The sequence below is a fragment of the Schistocerca americana genome, chromosome 1, assembly GCF_021461395.2.
Source record: "Schistocerca americana isolate TAMUIC-IGC-003095 chromosome 1, iqSchAmer2.1, whole genome shotgun sequence".
NCBI classification, from domain to species: Eukaryota; Metazoa; Arthropoda; class Insecta; order Orthoptera; family Acrididae; genus Schistocerca; species Schistocerca americana.
The window spans coordinates 425,942,947-425,962,117 of record NC_060119.1 but is presented as its reverse complement, the minus strand read 5'-3'; the positions used below and the strand labels follow the sequence as shown (position 1 = coordinate 425,962,117).

The 19,171-nt window shown below is 42.7% G+C and overlaps 1 protein-coding gene across 1 annotated transcript in view; it reads right to left on the bottom strand.

Moving 5' to 3' along the window:
- LOC124557359 (follicle-stimulating hormone receptor-like) overlaps positions 1-19,171 on the bottom strand; it is a 176,085-nt gene that overhangs the window by 77,132 nt on the left and 79,782 nt on the right. The window contains exon 5 of the mRNA XM_047130897.1: positions 14,952-15,017. Within this exon, the coding sequence (XP_046986853.1) occupies positions 14,952-15,017 (66 nt within the window). The remainder of the gene's footprint in view (positions 1-14,951; positions 15,018-19,171) is intronic.

Here is a 19,171-nt window from a genome sequence, read left to right as displayed (position 1 = left end):
GCTGATCATCATTGTAGCCACTCCTGCGGCTGTTTGGTAAGTGGATCGTCATGCTCTCCTGAGCAGTCTTGTCGAGTTAAGGACGTAAGTATCTCAGTGTGATAATGTAATTAGAAGACGTGCTTAGCTCATTTTACTTCATCTCGTTATGTTTGGGAAAAGTTTCATGATTCCAATTTCTTTTATACTTTTTCATAATTTTTGAGTATTAAGCTCTGTGTGTGCTTTGTTCCTCTCGAACTACCGCCATGTATGAATCTATCTGGAACAATAGAAAATGTGAGCTTTCTTCACGAATTATGTGGAGCATATTGTGTTAAATTCATTAATTTAATCGATGAACCAGTGTGTTCAACGCCACTATATTTCTGCATTAGACATCCATGTATTAGTGATCCAGTAGCCTTCAGTACAGCCGAGATGCTTGTGTAGAGCTTGATATTCTGCAGCCAGTGAGTGACTACGAATAGGTACAATCTTCTTTCGTTAAATGTTTTGCCGTTTTAAACAAAATTTTTGCGATCACGCATTTCTGCCACGATACCCCTACCAGTCTGTGGAGAAACAAGCTCTGTATAATTTGAGAGATACGGAGGGGAGAGAGTGTACCGGGACTTACCTCAGTTCACTGCTACTAGTGCCACGTCATCATAATGTGCCTGAGCGTAGCATACGAAGAGCTGCGCCATTCTCTAACAATGTAATTAAAAATTAAAGTAGCTTTTCCAAACTTTGTCAGCGTATGTTTCAGTAAATTAATGTTTAAATTGTTAAATCTCAGAGTGATCAGATGAATGTGTTTCCCTAAATACTTTGTTTTAAGAAAGAAAAACAAGTGGCTCTCAGTATCAAAGCTAAAAATCTAAAAATTGTTCATAATGTGCAAATATATGTCAAAATCAACTGTTACAAGTGTCAACTTGATCGGAGAAATATTTTAGTCGAAAGTGGTGATTTTACGAAAAATTTAATTCGCTAAATACTAGACTCAGAAATATGAAAGTCGGTATGAAGCTTCAGTTTGATATAAAAACATTAACTATGTGACCCCATTAACCTACGCCTAAAAGCTTTCAAGTAATTTATTGAAAACAAAATTTGAGACAAGAATGTCCTTATTTGTAATAGATTAAGTTTCATTTATATCAATGATAGTAGGGTCCGATTACTGCACTTGATTACATCCATTAAATAATAAAACTATAAAAAGTTTCAACTTCATTTTAAGGGATGTACAGTAAAATAAACTATACTGCAACCTCCATCCCCTCTTTTATATAACGCCATTTTTAAAATAGTTCCGCCACTCATGGCCTCCACCTGTTTCCAACCAGTCACACAGAGCAGTACTCGCTATCTCCAGCCGGTCATAGAGAGATTAAAAAAATTTAAGGTGGCCATAATACTCCAACTGTCTTCACGGAAAATTCAAAATCCTCGCCTCCTTACATGGAAACAAATCAATTGTGTGTTTTCTACTCCGCACCGTCTTCTCTTTCCAAACAATCGAGGTGCAGTATTTACATTATGTGTAAAAATTGTGCCAAACTACATTATTTCCAATGTACACTTCCCTATTTACAACCAGTCGGAGTGTAGAACAAAAAATAGTGCCAGATATGCAGTAAAAATCAATGTTGTGAATGAGTGTTTATAAATAGTCCATGTCGCTCGACAGTTTACATGTTACGTCGTAATAAAACACCATATTCCTTCCTAAAATCGAACACCTAATTGCTTCCTAAAATCGAGCACCCTATTCCTTACTTCCCCGAAAAAACAATCGTGCGCTGCATACCTGTGGGGGTACTTTTATTAGATATTGGTGTAGTTAATTACAGCGTGATTACACTTAGTTTCCTGAATGCTTGAGCCACTTGTTTCTAAAACTTGTTATCGATTTTTTTTATTGTGATGCATTATCTTTGCTACGTCCGAGGCTGGTGATGAAAGAAAACCTTAGATGATAACAGAACACACACATTGTCAGGTTAAGTACACTTAATATATTTAGATACGGCTGACCGAATTTAGACATTACATTTTCTGGAGCATTTTCAAATATCGTGGTATCATAGCTTACGTAGAGTAATTTGAGACTTACAACGCTCTTTCGTACTTAACCTCTACTCGGTGTCCAATCATTTGTGGAATAACTGTTATCATTATATTTCTTGAGTGATCATTATCTTCGCTGTTCCACCTTACTGACATGTATTTTAGAGTTCATAAGCAGCAGGACAAATGTGTGGAAAATAATTTTGACGTAAAATCTTTGATAATCCACACATCAAATTTTGCACGGGATGAATACACTTGACGTATTTAGGCACTACTGGAACATAAAAATTACACTTTTCTGAGACATTCTAGACGAGATAAAGAAATTAATTTCAGCCTACAGCATTTTTCTTACGCTTGACCTTAACAAAGTTAAATTATGTAAACATTGCACTTTTTGGATTTCCGACATGTTTTGCTGTATTAGAACAATGCAGAATCATAAAGTGGTAAATAATTAATTTAAGGCCCTGTTGTGTCTTATATCAAGTGTGTTTCATAGATCGCACTATGAACGTTTTTACCCAGCAGAGACATGTGTTAGTGATGATGAGAACAAGATTTTTTTTACAGAGATCGAGCTTTCGTCACGTTTTGACAACAGAGCCGTCATTTGGTGGCAGTAAGCAACTAGCAAGTTAGACAGGAGTTGATTTTATTTTGCATGTTCAGGATCTGTGGAACAGTATTTAAGATAAAACTCATAGTCAACAAGTCCATGTTTCTAATTCGCCATTCATAAATAGTCAACAAGTCCATGTTTCTAATTCGCCATTCATATTTAACAAACAAATGTTGATGCGTGGAAGTCAGTAATGCAAATATAGTAGAGCAAATTTTCAGTATTTTCAAACAATTCAGATACATTATAATAATGATACTAGGCTCGGATTGGTGGAGAAGAGAGACGTCTGTGACACATTTTTCGATAAAGTTAAAGGAACAAGCTGCTATTGCCCCGTCCTGTGTTTCATTCACGATATAATCGTACAAAGTGTCTTATGATCGCTTTCTGCAGGGAAAATGTCATTCCGATCAGCGGACAACCACGCCAACAATGACAGCGGGGCACCTACCAAGCGGGGTAGTGTTTGCAGGGTTATCCCACATCCAGAATCGCTGTGGGCACAGTCACAAACGATGCAGTACGGCACAGTGAAGACGGCTGCAGACTGTCTGCTGTGCAGGGCCATAGGCAGCAGGAGAGTCGCAAACTGGTGTTGTGCGATGGCTTAATGTGAATCATTCTGTTGTCTCTCGGATGAGGCGGCAGTTTATAGAGGCCGAAACTGTATCCCGGAGACCAGGGCAGGGCCGACCATGTGCGACAGAAAGAGTGGACCGTTATTTGGATGTAAGGGCACGACGGAACGGCATTACTACTGCACTGCAACTGGTATCTGACCCCGTAGCACCCCCTGGACGTGTTCTATCGAGGCAAACGGTGTACAGAAGGCTTCAACAGAGGGGTCTTCATTGTTGCAGACCTACTATCTGTTTACCTCTGGAGTGTTTTACAGAAGAGAACGTCTAGAGTGGAGCCCTCAACATGCCATATGGTCGGCCGAAAGGTAGGCCAATGCTCTTTTCACAATGAGTCCCGATTTGATATGGAGAGTGATTCTCGACTGACTCCCATCTGGAGGGCGCATTGGACACGACTTCGGGACTCAAACATTGTGAAAAGAGACTTATATTGAGGATGATCCATTTGTTGTTGTTGTTGTTGTTGTTGTGGTCTTCAGTCTTGAGACTGGTTTGATGCAGCTCTCCACGCTACTCTATCCTGTGCAAACTTCTTCATCTCCCAGTACTTACTGCAAATTACGTCCTTCTGAAACTGGTTAGTATATTCATCTCTTCGTCTTCCTCTATGATTTTTACCCTCCACACTGCCCTCCAATGCTAAATTTGTGATCCCTTGATGCCTCAGAACATGTCCTACCAACCGGTCCCTTCTTCTTGTCAAGTTGTGCCACAAACTCCTCTTCTCCCCAATTCTATTCAATACCTTCTCATTAGTTATGCGATATACCCATCTAATCTTCAGCAGTCCTCTGTAGCACCACGTTTCGAAAGCTTCTATTCTTTTCTTGTCCAAACTATTTATCGTCCATGTTTCACTTCCGTACATGGCTACACTCCATACAAATACTTTCGGAAACGACTTCCTGACACTTAAATCTATGCTCGATGTTAACAAATTTCTCTTCTTCAGAAACGCTTTTCTTGCCATTGTCAGTCTACATTTCATATCCTCTCTACTTCGACCGTCATCGGTTACTTTGCTCCCCAAATAGCAAAACTCCTTTCCTACTTTAAGTGTCTCGTTTCCTAATCTAATTCCCTCAGCATCACCCGACTTATTTCGACTACATTCCATTATCCTCGTTTTGCTTTTGTTGATGTTCATCTTATATCCGCCTTTCAAGACACTGTCCATTCCGTTCAACTGCTCATCCAGGTCCTTTGCTGTCTCTGACATAATTACAATGTCATCGGCGAACCTCCAAGTTTTTATTTCTTCTCCATGGATTATTATAGCTACTCCGAATTTTTCTTTTCTTTCCTTTACTGCTTGCTCAATATACAGATTGAATAACATGGGCGAGAGGCAACAACCCTGTCTCACTCCCTTCCCAACTTCTGCTTCCCTTGCATGTCCATAGACTCTTATAACTGCCATCTGGTTTCTGCACAAATTGTAAATAGTCTTTCGCTCCCTGTATTTTACCCCTGATACCTTTAGAATTTGAAAGAGAGTATTCCAGTCAATATTGTCAAAAGCTTTCTCTAAGTCTACAAATGCTAGAAACGTAGGTTTGCCTTTCCTTAATCTTTCTTCTAAGATAAGTCGTAAGGTCAGTATTGCCTCACGTGTTCCAGTATTTCTACGGAATCCAAACTGATCTTCCCCAAGGTTGCCTTCTACTTGTTTGTCCATTCGTTTGGCCGGCCTCGGTGGCCGTGCGGTTCTAGGCGCTCCAGTCCGGAGCCGCGCTGCTGCTACGGTCGCAGGTTCGAATCCTGCCTCGGGCATGGGTGTGTGTGATGTCCTTAGGTTAGTTAGGTTTAAGTAGTTCTAAGTTCTAGGGGACTGATGACCACAGCAGTTGAGTCCCATAGTACTCAGAGCCATTTTTGAGCCATCCATTCGTTTGTAAATAATTCGCGTAAGTATTTTGCAGCTGTGGCTTATTAAACTCATTGTTCGGTAATTTTCACTTCTGTCAACACCTGCTTTCTTTGGGATTGGAATTATTATATTCTTCTTGAAGTCTGAGGGTATTTCGCCTGTCTCACACATCTTGCTCACCAGATGGTAGAGTTTTGTCAGGACTGGCTCTCCCAAGGCCGTCAGTAGTTCTAATGGAATGTTGTCTACTCCCGGGGCCTTTTTTCGACTCAGGTCTTTCAGTGCTCTGTCATACTCTTCACGCAGTATCGTATCTCCCATTTCATCTTCATCTACATTCTCTTCCATTTCCAGAATATTGTCCTCAATTACGTCACCCTTGTATAGACCCTCTATATACTCCTTCCACCTTTCTGCTGTCCCTTCTTTGCTTAGAACTGGGTTTCCATCTGAGCTCTGGATATTCGTACAAGTGGTTCTTTTTTAACCAAAGGTCTCTTTAATTTTCCTGTAGGCAATATCTCTTACCCCTAGTGAGATAAGCCTCTACATCCTTACATTTGTCCTCTAGCCATCCCTGCTTAGCCATGTTGCACTTCCTGTCGATCTCATTTTTGATACGTTTGTATTCCTTTTTGCCTGCTTCATTTGCTGCATTTTTATATTTTCTCCTTTCATCAATTAAATTCAATATTTCTTCTGTTACCAAGGATTTCAACTAGCCCTCGTATTTTTACCAACTTGATCCTCTGCTGCCTTCAGTACTTCATCCCTCAGAGCTACCCATTTTTATTCTACTGTATTTCTTTCCCCCATTTGTGACAGTTGTTCCCTTATGCTCGTCCTGGAATTCTGTACAACCTCTGGTTTAATCAGTTTGTCCAGTTCGTATCTTCTTAAATTCCCACCTTTTTGCAGTTTCTTCGGTTTTAATCTACAGCTCATAACCAATAGATTGTGGTCAGAGTCCACATCTGCCCCTGGAAATGTCTTACGATTTAATACCTGGCTCCTAAATCTCTGTCTTAGCATTATATAATCTATCTGATTCCTTCTAGTATTTCCAGGGTTCTTCCATGTGTACAACCTTCTTTTATGATTCTTGAACCAAGTGTTAGCTATGATTAAGTTGTGTTCTGTGCAAAATTCTACCAGACTGCTTCCTCTTTCATTTCTTTCCCCCAACCCATATTCACCTACTATGTTTCCTTCTCTCCCTTTTCCTACTCTCAAATTCCAGTCACCCATGACTATTAAATTTTCGTCTCCCTTCACTACCTGAATAATTTCTTTTATCTCATCATATATTTCATCAATTTCTTCATCATCTGCAGAGCTAGTTGGCATGTAATCTTGTACTATTGAGGTAGGTGTGGGCTTCGTGTCTATCTTGGCCACAATAATGCGTTCACTATGCTGTTTGTAGTAGCTTACCCGCACTCCTGTTTTTTTATTCATTATTAAACCAACTCCTGCATTACCCCTACTTGATTTTGTATTTATAACCCTGTATTCACCTGACCAGACGTCTTGTTCCTCCGGCCACTGAAGTTCACTAATTCCCACTATATCTAACTTTAACCTATCCATTTCCCTTGTTAAGTTTTCTAACCTACCTGCCCGATTAAGGGATCTGACATTCCACGCTCCGATCAGCAGAACGCCAGTTATCTTTCTCCTGATAACAACGTCCTCTGGAATAGTCCCCGCCTGGAGACCCGAATGGGGAACTATTTTACATCCGGAATATTTTACCCAAGAGGATGCCATCATCATTTAACCATACAGTAAAGCTGCATGCCCTCGGGAAAAATTGCGGCTGTAGTTTCCCCTTGCTTTCAGCCGTTCGCAGTACCAGCACAGCAAGGCCGCTTTGGTTAGTGTTACAAGGCCAGATCAGCCAATCATCCAGACTGTTGCCCCTGCAACTACTGAAAAGGCTGCTGCCCCTCTTCAGGAACCACACGTTTGTCTGGCCTCTCAACAGGTACCCCTCCGTTGTGGTTGCACCTACGGTACGGCCATCTGTTCAAAATGGTTCAAATGGCTCTGAGCACTATGGGACTTAACATATATGGTCATCAGTCCCCTAGAACTTAGAACTACTTAAACCTAAGTGACCTAAGGACATCACACAACACCCAGCCATCACGAGGCAGAGAAAATCCCTGACCCCGCCGGGAATCGAACCCGGGAACCCGGGCGTGGGAAGCGAGAACGCTACCGCACGACCACGGGCTGCGACGGCCATCTGTATCACAGAGGCACGCAAGCCTCCCCACCAACGGCAAGGTCCATGGTTCATGGGGGGGGGGGGGGGGATGATACTTAATGGTGTGGAAAGGGCTTATGCTGACCACTCGAATACCTCTTCATGAAACTGTACGGGTGAATCAGCAATATTTAACTCCTGTCAGGTACCGTGAGGAGATCTTGGGATCTCATGTGCGGTTGTTGCGAGGTGCCATGGCGCAGGCTTCGCACAGATGGACGATGATGCTCGATCTTCCAGAGCACGGGTGGTTGATGTTTCTTTGGAAATGCAAGATAGTGCTCGCTCTTCTGACTTCAATTCCATACAGCACGTCTGGGATGCATTACACAGCCGGGTTGCATCACATCAGCATTCTCCAATCCTCTCCAACACTTGTGAGCAGCTCTGTAGGAAGAATGGGCTTTGTTGCGTCAACGTGAGCTGGATGACATCATTTACAGCATGTACCGTCGTTGTCAGGCCTATATAACCGCCAGAGGTGGTCGCACACCATACTGTACACATTAACCAGTTGTCAGAATGTTTGTGAAAATCCGTTGAATTGGAAAAAAAACGAAGAGCATTTTCGCTACCGTTATGCATGTTGCAGTTATCTATGTACTGTATTACTTACATTGTTTCTACTTTACTGTCACCTGTTTACACTGTTTTGTAGCATAGTAAACGCGGACTTGCAAAATTTCCGTTTGTTGCTTGAAGCCGGCCGAAGTGGCCGTGCGGTTAAAGGCGCTGCAGTCTGGAACCGCAAGACCGCTACGGTCGCAGTTTCGAATCCTGCCTCGGGCATGGATGTTTGTGATATCCTTAGGTTAGTTAGGTTTAACTAGTTCTACGTTCTATGGGACTAATGACCTCAGCAGTTGAGCCCCATTGTGCTCAGAGCCATTTTGTTGCTTTAATTTTGTACACCAGTGTAATTGAGGTCTTCAAGAAACTTCTGATCACACCCGAAATGGGGCTGTATCATAATATCAATAGTAGGCACTGCTTGGAGGTAAGGGGAGGAAGGTGAAACACTATGCAAGCTGCGCGTGTGTACGTGTGTGCGCGCGCTCGCCGTTCTACATATATAAATCATGTCTTTAACTTAGCCATGATTTTGATATTGGAGAATCTAGTATCCATTCAGAACGCTTTATTAACTAGATAGCAAGTTTTGTTGCATAGGTAATCAGTTTAAACCAGTTCAATGGCTATATTCAGATCCATATTCACTGGATGACGCGTTACATTGCTTACGGCTATTATCTAAAAAGTGTAAGATCATTATACACATGGGATTTTGCCCCAGTTCTTTTTAACTATGACACTGCTTAGCACTCTATACAATACCTAATATGTTGGAAATTCTGTGATTATGGATCTGTGGATGGGTACTGGCTGGCTGAAAGTGGCTATCTATGCAACAAATCGTGCGATCTAGACATTAATGTGTTCCAAAAGGTTATTAGACTCTCAGATATAGAAGATCGACTCCTGCTTCACTGATGATGTCAAGTAATCATAATTTTAACATTACATTTGAAGTATATGTGTGTAGGTAAATAATGTAAGCTGACATCATGTTTACGCCAGAACCAAACGACTTTAATCGGAGGATTACACAATTTGTAAGCATACCTGGCATGAAACGTGGACCTTGCCATTGAAGGGGAGGCATGCGTGCCTCAGCGATGCAGATAGCCGTATCATAGGTGGAATCGCAAGTGAGGAATATCTTTTGGGAGGCTAGGCAAACTTGTGGTTCTTAAAGAGCGGCCTTTTCAGTTGTTTCAGGGGCAACAGTCTGGATGATTGACTGATCTACCTTGCTGTACTGGTACTGCGAACGGCTGAAAGCAAGTGGAAACTGCATCCCTAATGTTCCGGAGGGCATGCAGGTCTACCGTTTATTTAGATGATAACAGCATCCACTTGGGTAAAATATTCCGAAGGTAAAATAATCGCAGATTCGGACATCCGGGTAGAGTATATCGGTATCAGGAGAAACAAAACTGGCGCTCTACGGATCGGAGCGTGGAATGCCAGGTCCCTTAATCGGACAGGTAGGTTCGAAAATTTAAAAATGGAATGTGAATTTGCTAGATTTAGATACAGTGGGAGTTACTGAAGTTAGGTGGCAGAAGGAACAGAACATACGGTCAGTTGAGTACACGGAAAAACATAAAAAATTAAACATGGGTAGTGCAGGAGTAAGTTTAATAACGAACAAAAACATAGCAATCTACTATGAACAGCCTTGGGAATGCATTATTGCAGGCAAGACAGACACGAAGCCCAAAATGTGCACTAGCTTCGCAAACTATAAAGAGATTGAAGGAATGTATGATGAGATAAAATAAATTATTCAAATAGTTAAGGGAGACTGGAATTCAATATTAGAGAAAGGAAGAGGGGGGAAAATAGTAGGTGAATATGGTGCGGGGGAAAAGAATGAAAGAGGAAGCCACCTGTACAATCGTGCAAAGAGCATAATTAATCATAGCTAACATTTGCTTTAAGAATCGTGAAAGAAGACTGTATACGTGGAAGAGATCTGGAGAAGCTGGAAAAGGTGAGGTAACACAGAGATTTCGGAACCCGATGTTTAATTGTGAGGCATTTCCAGTGCAGCTGTTGACTCTGATCACAATTTATTGGTTATGAACTATAGACTGAAACTGAAAAAACAATGAAAAAGGTAGGGATTTAAAGAGGAGGGTCCTGGATAAACCGAAGAAACCAGAGGTTGTAGTGTGTTTCAGAGGGAGCGTTAGGAAACTATTGACAAGAATAGTGGAAAGGAACGTAGTAGAAGAAGAATGGGTAGCTCTGAGAAATGGAATACTGAAGGCAGTGGAGGGTCAAGTAGGTACAAAGACGAGGGCTAGAAGAAATCCTTGGGTAATGCAAGAGATGTTTAATTTAATTGATAAAAGGAGAAAATATAAAAACGTAGTAAATGAAGTAGGCAAAAGGGAATAAAACGCCTAAAATACGAGATTGACAGAGAGTGCAAAATGGCTAAGGAGCAATGGCTAGAGGACAAATGTGAGGATTTAGAAGAGTATATCAGTAGGGGAAAGGCCGATGACCCCTACTGGAAAATTGAAATGACCTCTGGAGAAAATAGAATCGTCTGTATGAATATCATTAGCTCAGATGGAAAACGAGTCTTGAGCAAAGAGTGGAAATCAGAAAGGTGGAATTAGTGTATACAGTGTCTGCACGTGGGAGATGAACGTGAGGGCAAATTATGACAATGTAAGAGGACGTAGATGAAGATGAGATGGGAGATATGATACTGCTTGGAAAATCTGACAAAGTATTGGAAGTCCTATGTCGAAACAAAGTCCCAGAAGCAGAAAACATTCCTTTAGAACTACTGATAGCCTTGGGAGAGTCAGCCATGAAAAAACTATTCCATCTGGTGAGCAACAATTAAGAACCGGGCGAAATACTCTCAGACTTTAAGAAGAACATAGTAATCCCAATTCCAAAGAAAGCAGGGGATGGCAGGTGCGAATGGCACCGAACTATCACTTTAATAAGTCAGGTTTACAAAATACTGACACGAATTTTTGAAAGAAGAATGGAAAAATTGTTAGAAACCGACATCGGGGAAGATCAGTTTGGATTCCGGAAATATGTACGGAAACGCAAGGTCGTACTGACCATACGACTTCTCATAAAAGATAGGTTAAGGTAATGCAAACCTAAGTTTATAGCATTTGTAGACTTAGAGAAATCATTTGACAATGGTGACTGGAATACTCTCTTTCTGTTCCTAAAGGTGGTAGGAGTAAAACACAAGGAGCGGAAGGCTGTTTACAATTTGTATAGAAACTAGACGGCAGTTGTAAGAGTCGAGGGCTTGAAAGTGAAGCAGTGGTTGAGAAGAGAGTGAGATAGTTTTGTAGCCTATCCCCGATGTTACTCAATCTGCACACTGAACAAACAGTGAAGGAAACAAAAGAAAAAATTAGGATAGGCATTAAAGTCAGAGAGAGATGAAATAAAAACTTTGAGATATGCCGATGACATAGTAATTCTGTAAGGGAGAGCAAAGGACTTGGAAGAGCAATTGAACGGAATGGACAGTGTCTTGGTAGCCAAATGATTGATTATGGCCGAAGTAGAGAGGATATAAAACGTAGATTGACAATGACGGGGAAAGCATTTCTGAAGAAGAGAAATTTGTTAACGTCAAGTATAGATGTAAGCGTTAGGAAGACTTTTCTGGACGTTTTCGTTTGGAATGTAGCCATGTATGGTAGTGTAACACGGACGACAAACAGTTTAGGGAAGAGGAGAGTAGACGTCTTTGAAATAAGGCGCTAGAGAAGATTGCTGAAGATTAGACGGGTCGATCATGTAACTAATGAGGCGGTACTGAATAGAACTGGAGAAATAATAAATTTGTGGCACAACCTAACTAGAAGAAGGGATCGGTTGATGGGACACATTCTGAGACATCGGTGGTTCACCAGTTTAGTACTAGAAGAATCATGGGGGTTAAAAGTCGCTGGAGGAGCCGAAGAGATGAATGTAGTAAGCAGATTTAGAAGGACGTTGGTTGCAGTAGTTACTCCACGATGAACAGTCTTGCACAGGAAAGAGTAGGATGGAAAGCTGCATCAAATCAGTATTTGAACTGAAGACCACAACAACAATATCTGGCACCATTTTTAACACTCCGGACGGAGAAAGGGGAATGTATGTTGGAAATAATGGAATTTGGCGCCATTTTTACAATCATTTGTATACTACACTTGTATGGTTGGTTAAGAGCGGGCACGGGGTATAAATCACAAAACTAGTCTGTTTCCGTATAAAGATTGGAGGATGTTCAATTTTCCATTAAAGCAATTATGATATTTTGTAAATCTTGAATTTGTTTTCTCTCTGAGCTATTATTGGCTGAATTTAAGGAGTACAGCCCTATTTGAGTGGTTGGAGATGGGGGAATGTGATAGAGGAAGTTTTTTTAAAAGTTTTTCCATTAATACAATTGGATTATTCCCACTATTTTGCATGTCTCGTTGGTTGTTTTATTTTTAATATTGTGCTATGAGCGGTTGGAGACAGGTTGGAGAGGAGGGGAGCGGAAAGAGAGGGGAAGGGACGGGCAGGGGTATGATTACATCACGAGAGGTTAAGTTCAAGTTCACTTCATTGAACACTTGCTCTTTTCAAGGTAATTTAAAGTCAATGTGTCTCAGGTGGTACACATCAATACTACTAGCAAGGCAGGAATCATAAACGTATGCTGAGTAATAAGCATATGGAAGAAATAAGAGCTGAATGTGATAATAGTGATTATATGTTTTGACATCAATTACAGACCCACTATATACCGAAATACTGCTACAAACTACTAAAGTATGTTAACTAGAATATACGCATTCATGCAGGAACATTGTGTAAGATAATTAAAACAACTCGAGGAAGTAGAACTTCGTTGTTTGCAATTTAAAAGATGACTTTTAGCATAAATTCTTCTAACACTCACGACGTAGCAAGAAGACTAACATCAGCGCTAGACAACTTCGTAGGCTGAAGTCATAATTTAAAGTCAACTATGACACAGTGATACTCCGCAGAGAAAATGGGAGCCCAACCTTCTAGACATCATTTATATCATTATATGTGAATAACAAATATATAAAGTGGAAAGAATACCGAAATAGTTTAACGTCACACCTGTTAAATAAAATATCCTCCATGAGTTTGAACCCACCTATCAACATGCAATATATCACTGATGGTCTCTACAAATTAAATTTTCTTTACAGAAGATAGTTACATTAATATACGAGGGTTGTCCAGAAAGTAAGTTCCGATTGTCGCTAAATGGAAACCACAGTGAAAATCAGAAACATTTTCTTTGCACAGTTAGCTTCACTTTCCAGGTACTTCCCTACATAGTCGCCGCTCCGACTTACACATTTGTCGGAGCGTTATACCAAAATTTCCAACACCATCGTCATATAAGGCAGCCGCCTGTGCTTTCCGATAATTCTCTACGCTATAGGGCGTAGCCGGCCCCCAAGTGTTGTCTTCGTATCCAGCGTTTCATGTGAAAAGAGATGATACTCAGGATAAGCCAATTAGGGCTGTGTTGTGGGTGATCGAACACTTCCCATCGGAAAGGCTGCAGGAGCGTCTTCACTGTCCCTGCAGAGTGCGGCTGAGAATTGCCGTGAAAAAGGAAGTGCGTGGCAGTTGTGTTAGGTGGGCTGCATTCATTAAGGCGAAGCCTGTCAGTGGGCCCTCTTACTTGGCGGGAGATATCGTTGTTCTAGGTACCTTTACTCGCTCACAGTGCGCTCACAATTGAAAAGAGCATCTTGATGTGATCGACGGTCATGCTTGAGACACTACTCAACACATTTGTGCAAAGCTTCATCGGGTTTTCACTGTGGTGTCCATTTAGCGACCGATCGGAACTTACTTTCTGGACAACCATCGTATGTATATACAACTGCAGAGGAGATGACGAGATTGAGGAAGATATACCAATAACTAATGAGACTGTGAGACACAAACATTATTGAACAATAAGGGGCAGTCAGATGTAAATGAGGCGGAGGGCAACAAAAGTCTGCAGACTGTCACTTATTTCAAAAATTTTCATGATGAATAAATCCGGTCCAGTTGTACTTGACAAACCTTTTATTTGTGAACTACAGCAAACTGGATTTATTCATCACGAATAATCATAACAACAGTGTGGATGTCCCACATAGAGTATGTTTAAAAATAATTGCCATAACTGTTGATACATTTATTCCAGTTTGAGACAAGATGGTCAGTGCCTTGATGGAAAATGCTTGCGGTTGCCTATGGAAGTATGATTGTACCCAGATGTGCATCTCTTGGGACGAAGCAAATCAGCAGCCACGAACGTCTTTCTTCAAGGCTCCAAAATTACGGAAATCGCAGGGGGAGAGACCGGGACTCTACGAGGAATGTGTAAGGGCTTCCCAGCGAAACTTCTGCAGTGTAGTTTAAACAACTTTGGCAGCATATGGGCCTGCCCAGTGGTCTTATATAACTTTAGCCCACTCGTCGTTGAACGACACCTACGTCTTCGACTTGCCTCACCAAATCGACGTCCTCAAGTGTCCATTAACTTACAGACATTCCGTAGCTGTATCTCTCTGTCTCCCAACTCAATGCCATCGAATCCTTTCCACTGAACGCAGTAGCTATCTTAAGAAGTTGAACAAAGCGTCCTGTAAGATACATTGCTTCGTAGTAAGTAAGGTTAAAATATACGTAAAATCGTCGCACCAACCTAAAATTCTATGACGCAATTAAAAGTATTGATTTTGTAGAACACGATTTCAGAGCCTTGGTTTCCAGCCAATAAAAGATGTGCTGCAACATGTTGGAAATTAAATTAATGGGCAATTGAGTAAATGAAATTCAATACACTGTAAAGTTCACATTAACATGTGCGAGCATAGAAACTAACGTCCCGTGCTGCGTACTTACAACTGCTCCGAGCGCACTCTGACAGCGGAAGACGGTATCCTGGTGATCATGTTGTTGTCCAGGTCCCTGGAACACATCCACAATGAGCCATTAATTCATTTGTGCAAAAGTAACCTAGTGAAATACACATAAATTATTGTTCCCGTGATAAATGGCAACTGTGAGTACCTACTGCTTTAGCTAAAATGGGAAGATGTAGAAGAATGTGATACTAAAAACTGTTCCAGAAGTAACATTACTGTAAAGAAACGTGTTTACTTGCTGGAACAAACAATCTTTGTCATGCTGTTCAGTTCTTAGACTTATTAAGTTTTCAACAGTAAGAGAAAGTAGTTGAGTATTAACAACTGATATGATTATCTTTCATATGCCTCTCTCTCTTTGCCCCCTCCCTCTATTTATTTCTGTCACTTTTGTCCCATCTTCTCTCTCTCCCTCCCTTTCTCACCCCTCCCCCCCCCCCTCTCTCTCTCACACACACGACCACACACACAGCAACACCCACACGCACAAACACACCCACAATATGTGTAAGGGGCAATCAAAAGGTTTCGTTCTCAGGCAACTCTAATCCTTTCCCCTCATGCCGCTGCTTATGAATCCGCATCGGAGTCGCGCTGGGTTGCATATATGCTTCAGCAGTGCCAACAAACGGATATTTTTTCATCACTCCTTATATGGGATGTCCCGGAAATTTTGCAGCATTCTTAGAGGAGTTGTAGAGGGTGTCTTAAGGAACAAATTAAGGATAGGAACCCGTGTCCGAAAGCGTCATCCAACGACGCTACAGGGAGCCCAAGTTACAGTCGCCGGTTCTTGCCACTAGGCCACCTTTTCCGTAGAAAACGTGGCTTTGCACGCTGATGGACCGTAGGTGGAACGTTTCGTAACGCTATTTTGTTATTAAGTGATAACCACTGATTTCTACGATCGCCATTGGAGAACATGGGGCTAGCTGTAGTACAGAAAGCTTTTGCCTCCGATGAAGACGATTCTCTGTTGCCTCGGTGCATGACGGTCTAGGACCAGTGTTTCGATCCACAGCCTATTTTTCTCCTGGAATGGTCTAAAATCACCAATATCTCTCTGTATACAGGAGGAAAATAACTGCAGACGAATATCTGTGTCCGAAACCATCAACCACTGAGGCCACAGAGCATCTCATTCTTAGAAGACAAGACCTGTCGCGCTGCAGCTAGCTCCATCTTCTCCACGGGCGATCGTCGCAATCAGTCGTGATCACAGAATAACGTAAAACATTGCGAGACGTTCCGCCTACGATCCGTCAGTGTACAAATTCACGTTTGCCGTGGAAGAGGTTGCATAGTGGTAAGCGTTGGCACCTGTGACTTCGACGATCTATAGCGTCGGTGGATGACATTTCCACACACGGATTTGTGTCTGTTCCTCAAAACATCCTCTACAGCACTTAGAAAATGGCGCAACATTTCTGGGCACTGTGTATATACGAGATGCCTCTCCTAAGAAGCGTCAGGTGTTTCGGGGAGATATTTTCAGTTTCGATTTTGTGTTGGGAAGTTGGAGTCGGCTCAAACAAATCCTGCTCGTCACATCCCCCATACGACGCACAGTGTCAATGGGAAGCGTCGGTTAATGTCGATAAAGCAGTTGCGAAATTGTCTAGTGCGATATTCGTTTTATCGATATGTACTAATAGGGACAATAAAACCGTGAGGATAACCAGGACTCCAGCAGCGATTCGTGTGCTGCCACGGTGAGGCGTAGCGCCTTCGCATCGCTCCTGTCACTTGTTAGGACGATATCGTTATAGGCATGAGTCATCGACAGATGTCACCAGCTGACATGGACCTGATTTACAGAGCTGCACGTAGTTGTACTAGTAGGCGGCAGAGATCAGCAGTCCACTGACAGTGCTAGCAGTCGTAGTCAAAACAATGTTGTAAAGCTATGTTTGATTAATATTTAATATATTTGCATAGTTATAATTGCTTTATATGTGTAGTAATTAGCAGTGTGAGCGATGTATGAGTGAAGAAGAACAGAAGTAAATGAAAATTGTTTTGTTTATTCACGAAGTACCATTTAAACTATACAGGGGATTTATTACAATTAAATGTGCAGTCAGTTTATGGTACTAATGAATCGTGAGTAGAACACAGATTAATCGGTAATTTCAGAAGGCGTAATTTGATACTTTTCTAAATTCGTTTATTTCGCAATTGCCATAGAAATAAATGTTTTACTATGATTGGTCATTGAAGTAAAGCGCGGGTTATCGTGGGATAATACTTCAACCTGATTTGCTGTTTGCGATATCAGCCAATCAGGAAAATGCAGGCTCGAGTCGATCTATGCTGGGAACAAAGCCTTTGGTGCGATCTAGGGAAGTCGGGGCTGAGGATTCGAACTAGTAACATCTCATTGAAAGCAGCTCCAACGAAAGTACTGTAAAATCGCGGAAAAATGCTAATTACGAGTTCGCGAAGTAGTACAAAGTGTATTTAAGTGAACGGTATAGTGGAAGTCGTGTGGAATTTCGGACGGAATATCAAAATTATTGCTTTTGACTGTTAGTTAAAACCGCGTGGCGTGTTGTGCGATCAAAGACTGGAACAGGTATTATGTGTAGAGCAGAGTGCACAACATTTGAGCGAGCATTTTCATAAGTAAACGATCCGGTGAACTCTATTAACTTCGGTAACGGGTGTAAATACCATAAACTGGCCACGTGTGTGATTGTGGTGTGCTTGTGAACTTTACATTGTGTTGCCACTTAGTATGGACTTGGCAGTATTAACTGTGATCTTTATCGTAAAAATACACTCCTGGAAATTGAAATAAGAACACCGTGAATTCATTGTCCCAGGAAGGGGAAACTTTATTGACACATTCCTGGGGTCAGATACATCACATGATCACACTGACAGAACCACAGGCACATACACACAGGCAACAGAGCATGCACAATGTCGGCACTAGTACAGTGTATATCCACCTTTCGCAGCAATGCAGGCTGCTATTCTCCCATGGAGACGATCGTAGAGATGCTGGATGTAGTCCTGTGGAACGGCTTGCCATGCCATTTCCACCTGGCCCCTCAGTTGGACCAGCGTTCGTGCTGGACGTGCAGACCGCGTGAGACGACGCTTCATCCAGTCCCAAACATGCTCAATGGGGGACAGATCCGGAGATCTTGCTGGCCAGGGTAGTTGACTTACACCTTCTAGAGCACGTTGGGTGGCACGGGATACATGCGGACGTGCATTGTCCTGTTGGAACAGCAAGTTCCCTTGCCGGTGTAGGAATGGTAGAACGATGGGTTCGATGACGGTTTGGATGTACCGTGCACTGTTCAGTGTCCCCTCGACGATCACCAGTGGTGTACGGCCAGTGTAGGAGATCGCTTCCTACACCATGATGCCGGGTGTTGGCCTGTGTGCCTCGATCGTATGCAGTCCTGATTGTGGCGCTCACCTGCACGGCGCCAAACACGCATACGACCATCATTGGCACCAAGGCAGAAGCGACTCTCATCGCTGAAGACGACACGTCTCCATTCGTCCCTCCATTCACGCCTGTCGCGACACCACTGGAGGCGGGCTGCACGATGTTGGGGCGTGAGCGGAAGACGGCCTAAGGGTGTGCGGGACCGTAGCCCAGCTTCATGGAGACGGCTGCGAATGGTCCTCGCCGATACCCCAGGAGCAACAGTGTCCCTAATTTGCTGGGAAGTGGCGGTGCGGTCCCCTACGGCACTGCGTAGGATCCTACGGTCTTGGCGTGCATCCGTGCGTCGCTGCGGTCCGGTCCCAGGTCGACGGGCACGTGCACCTTCCGCCGACCACTGGCGACAACATCGATGTACTGTGGAGACCTCACGCCCCACGTGTTGAGCAATGCGGCGGTACGTCCACCCGGCCTCCCGCATGCTCACTATACGCCCTCGCTCAAAGTCCGTCAACTGCACATACGGTTCACGTCCACGCTGTCGGGGCATGCTACCAGTGTTAAAGACTGCTATGGAGCTCCGTATGCCACGGCAAACTGGCTGACACTGACGGCGGCGGTGCACAAATGCTGCGCAGCTAGCGCCATTCGACGGCCAACACCACGGTTCCTGGTGTGTTCGCTGTGCCGTGCGTGTGATCATTGCTTGTACAGCCCTCTCGCAGTGTCCGGAGCAAGTATGGTGGGTCTGACACACCGGTGTCAATGTGTTTTTTTTCCATTTCCAGGAG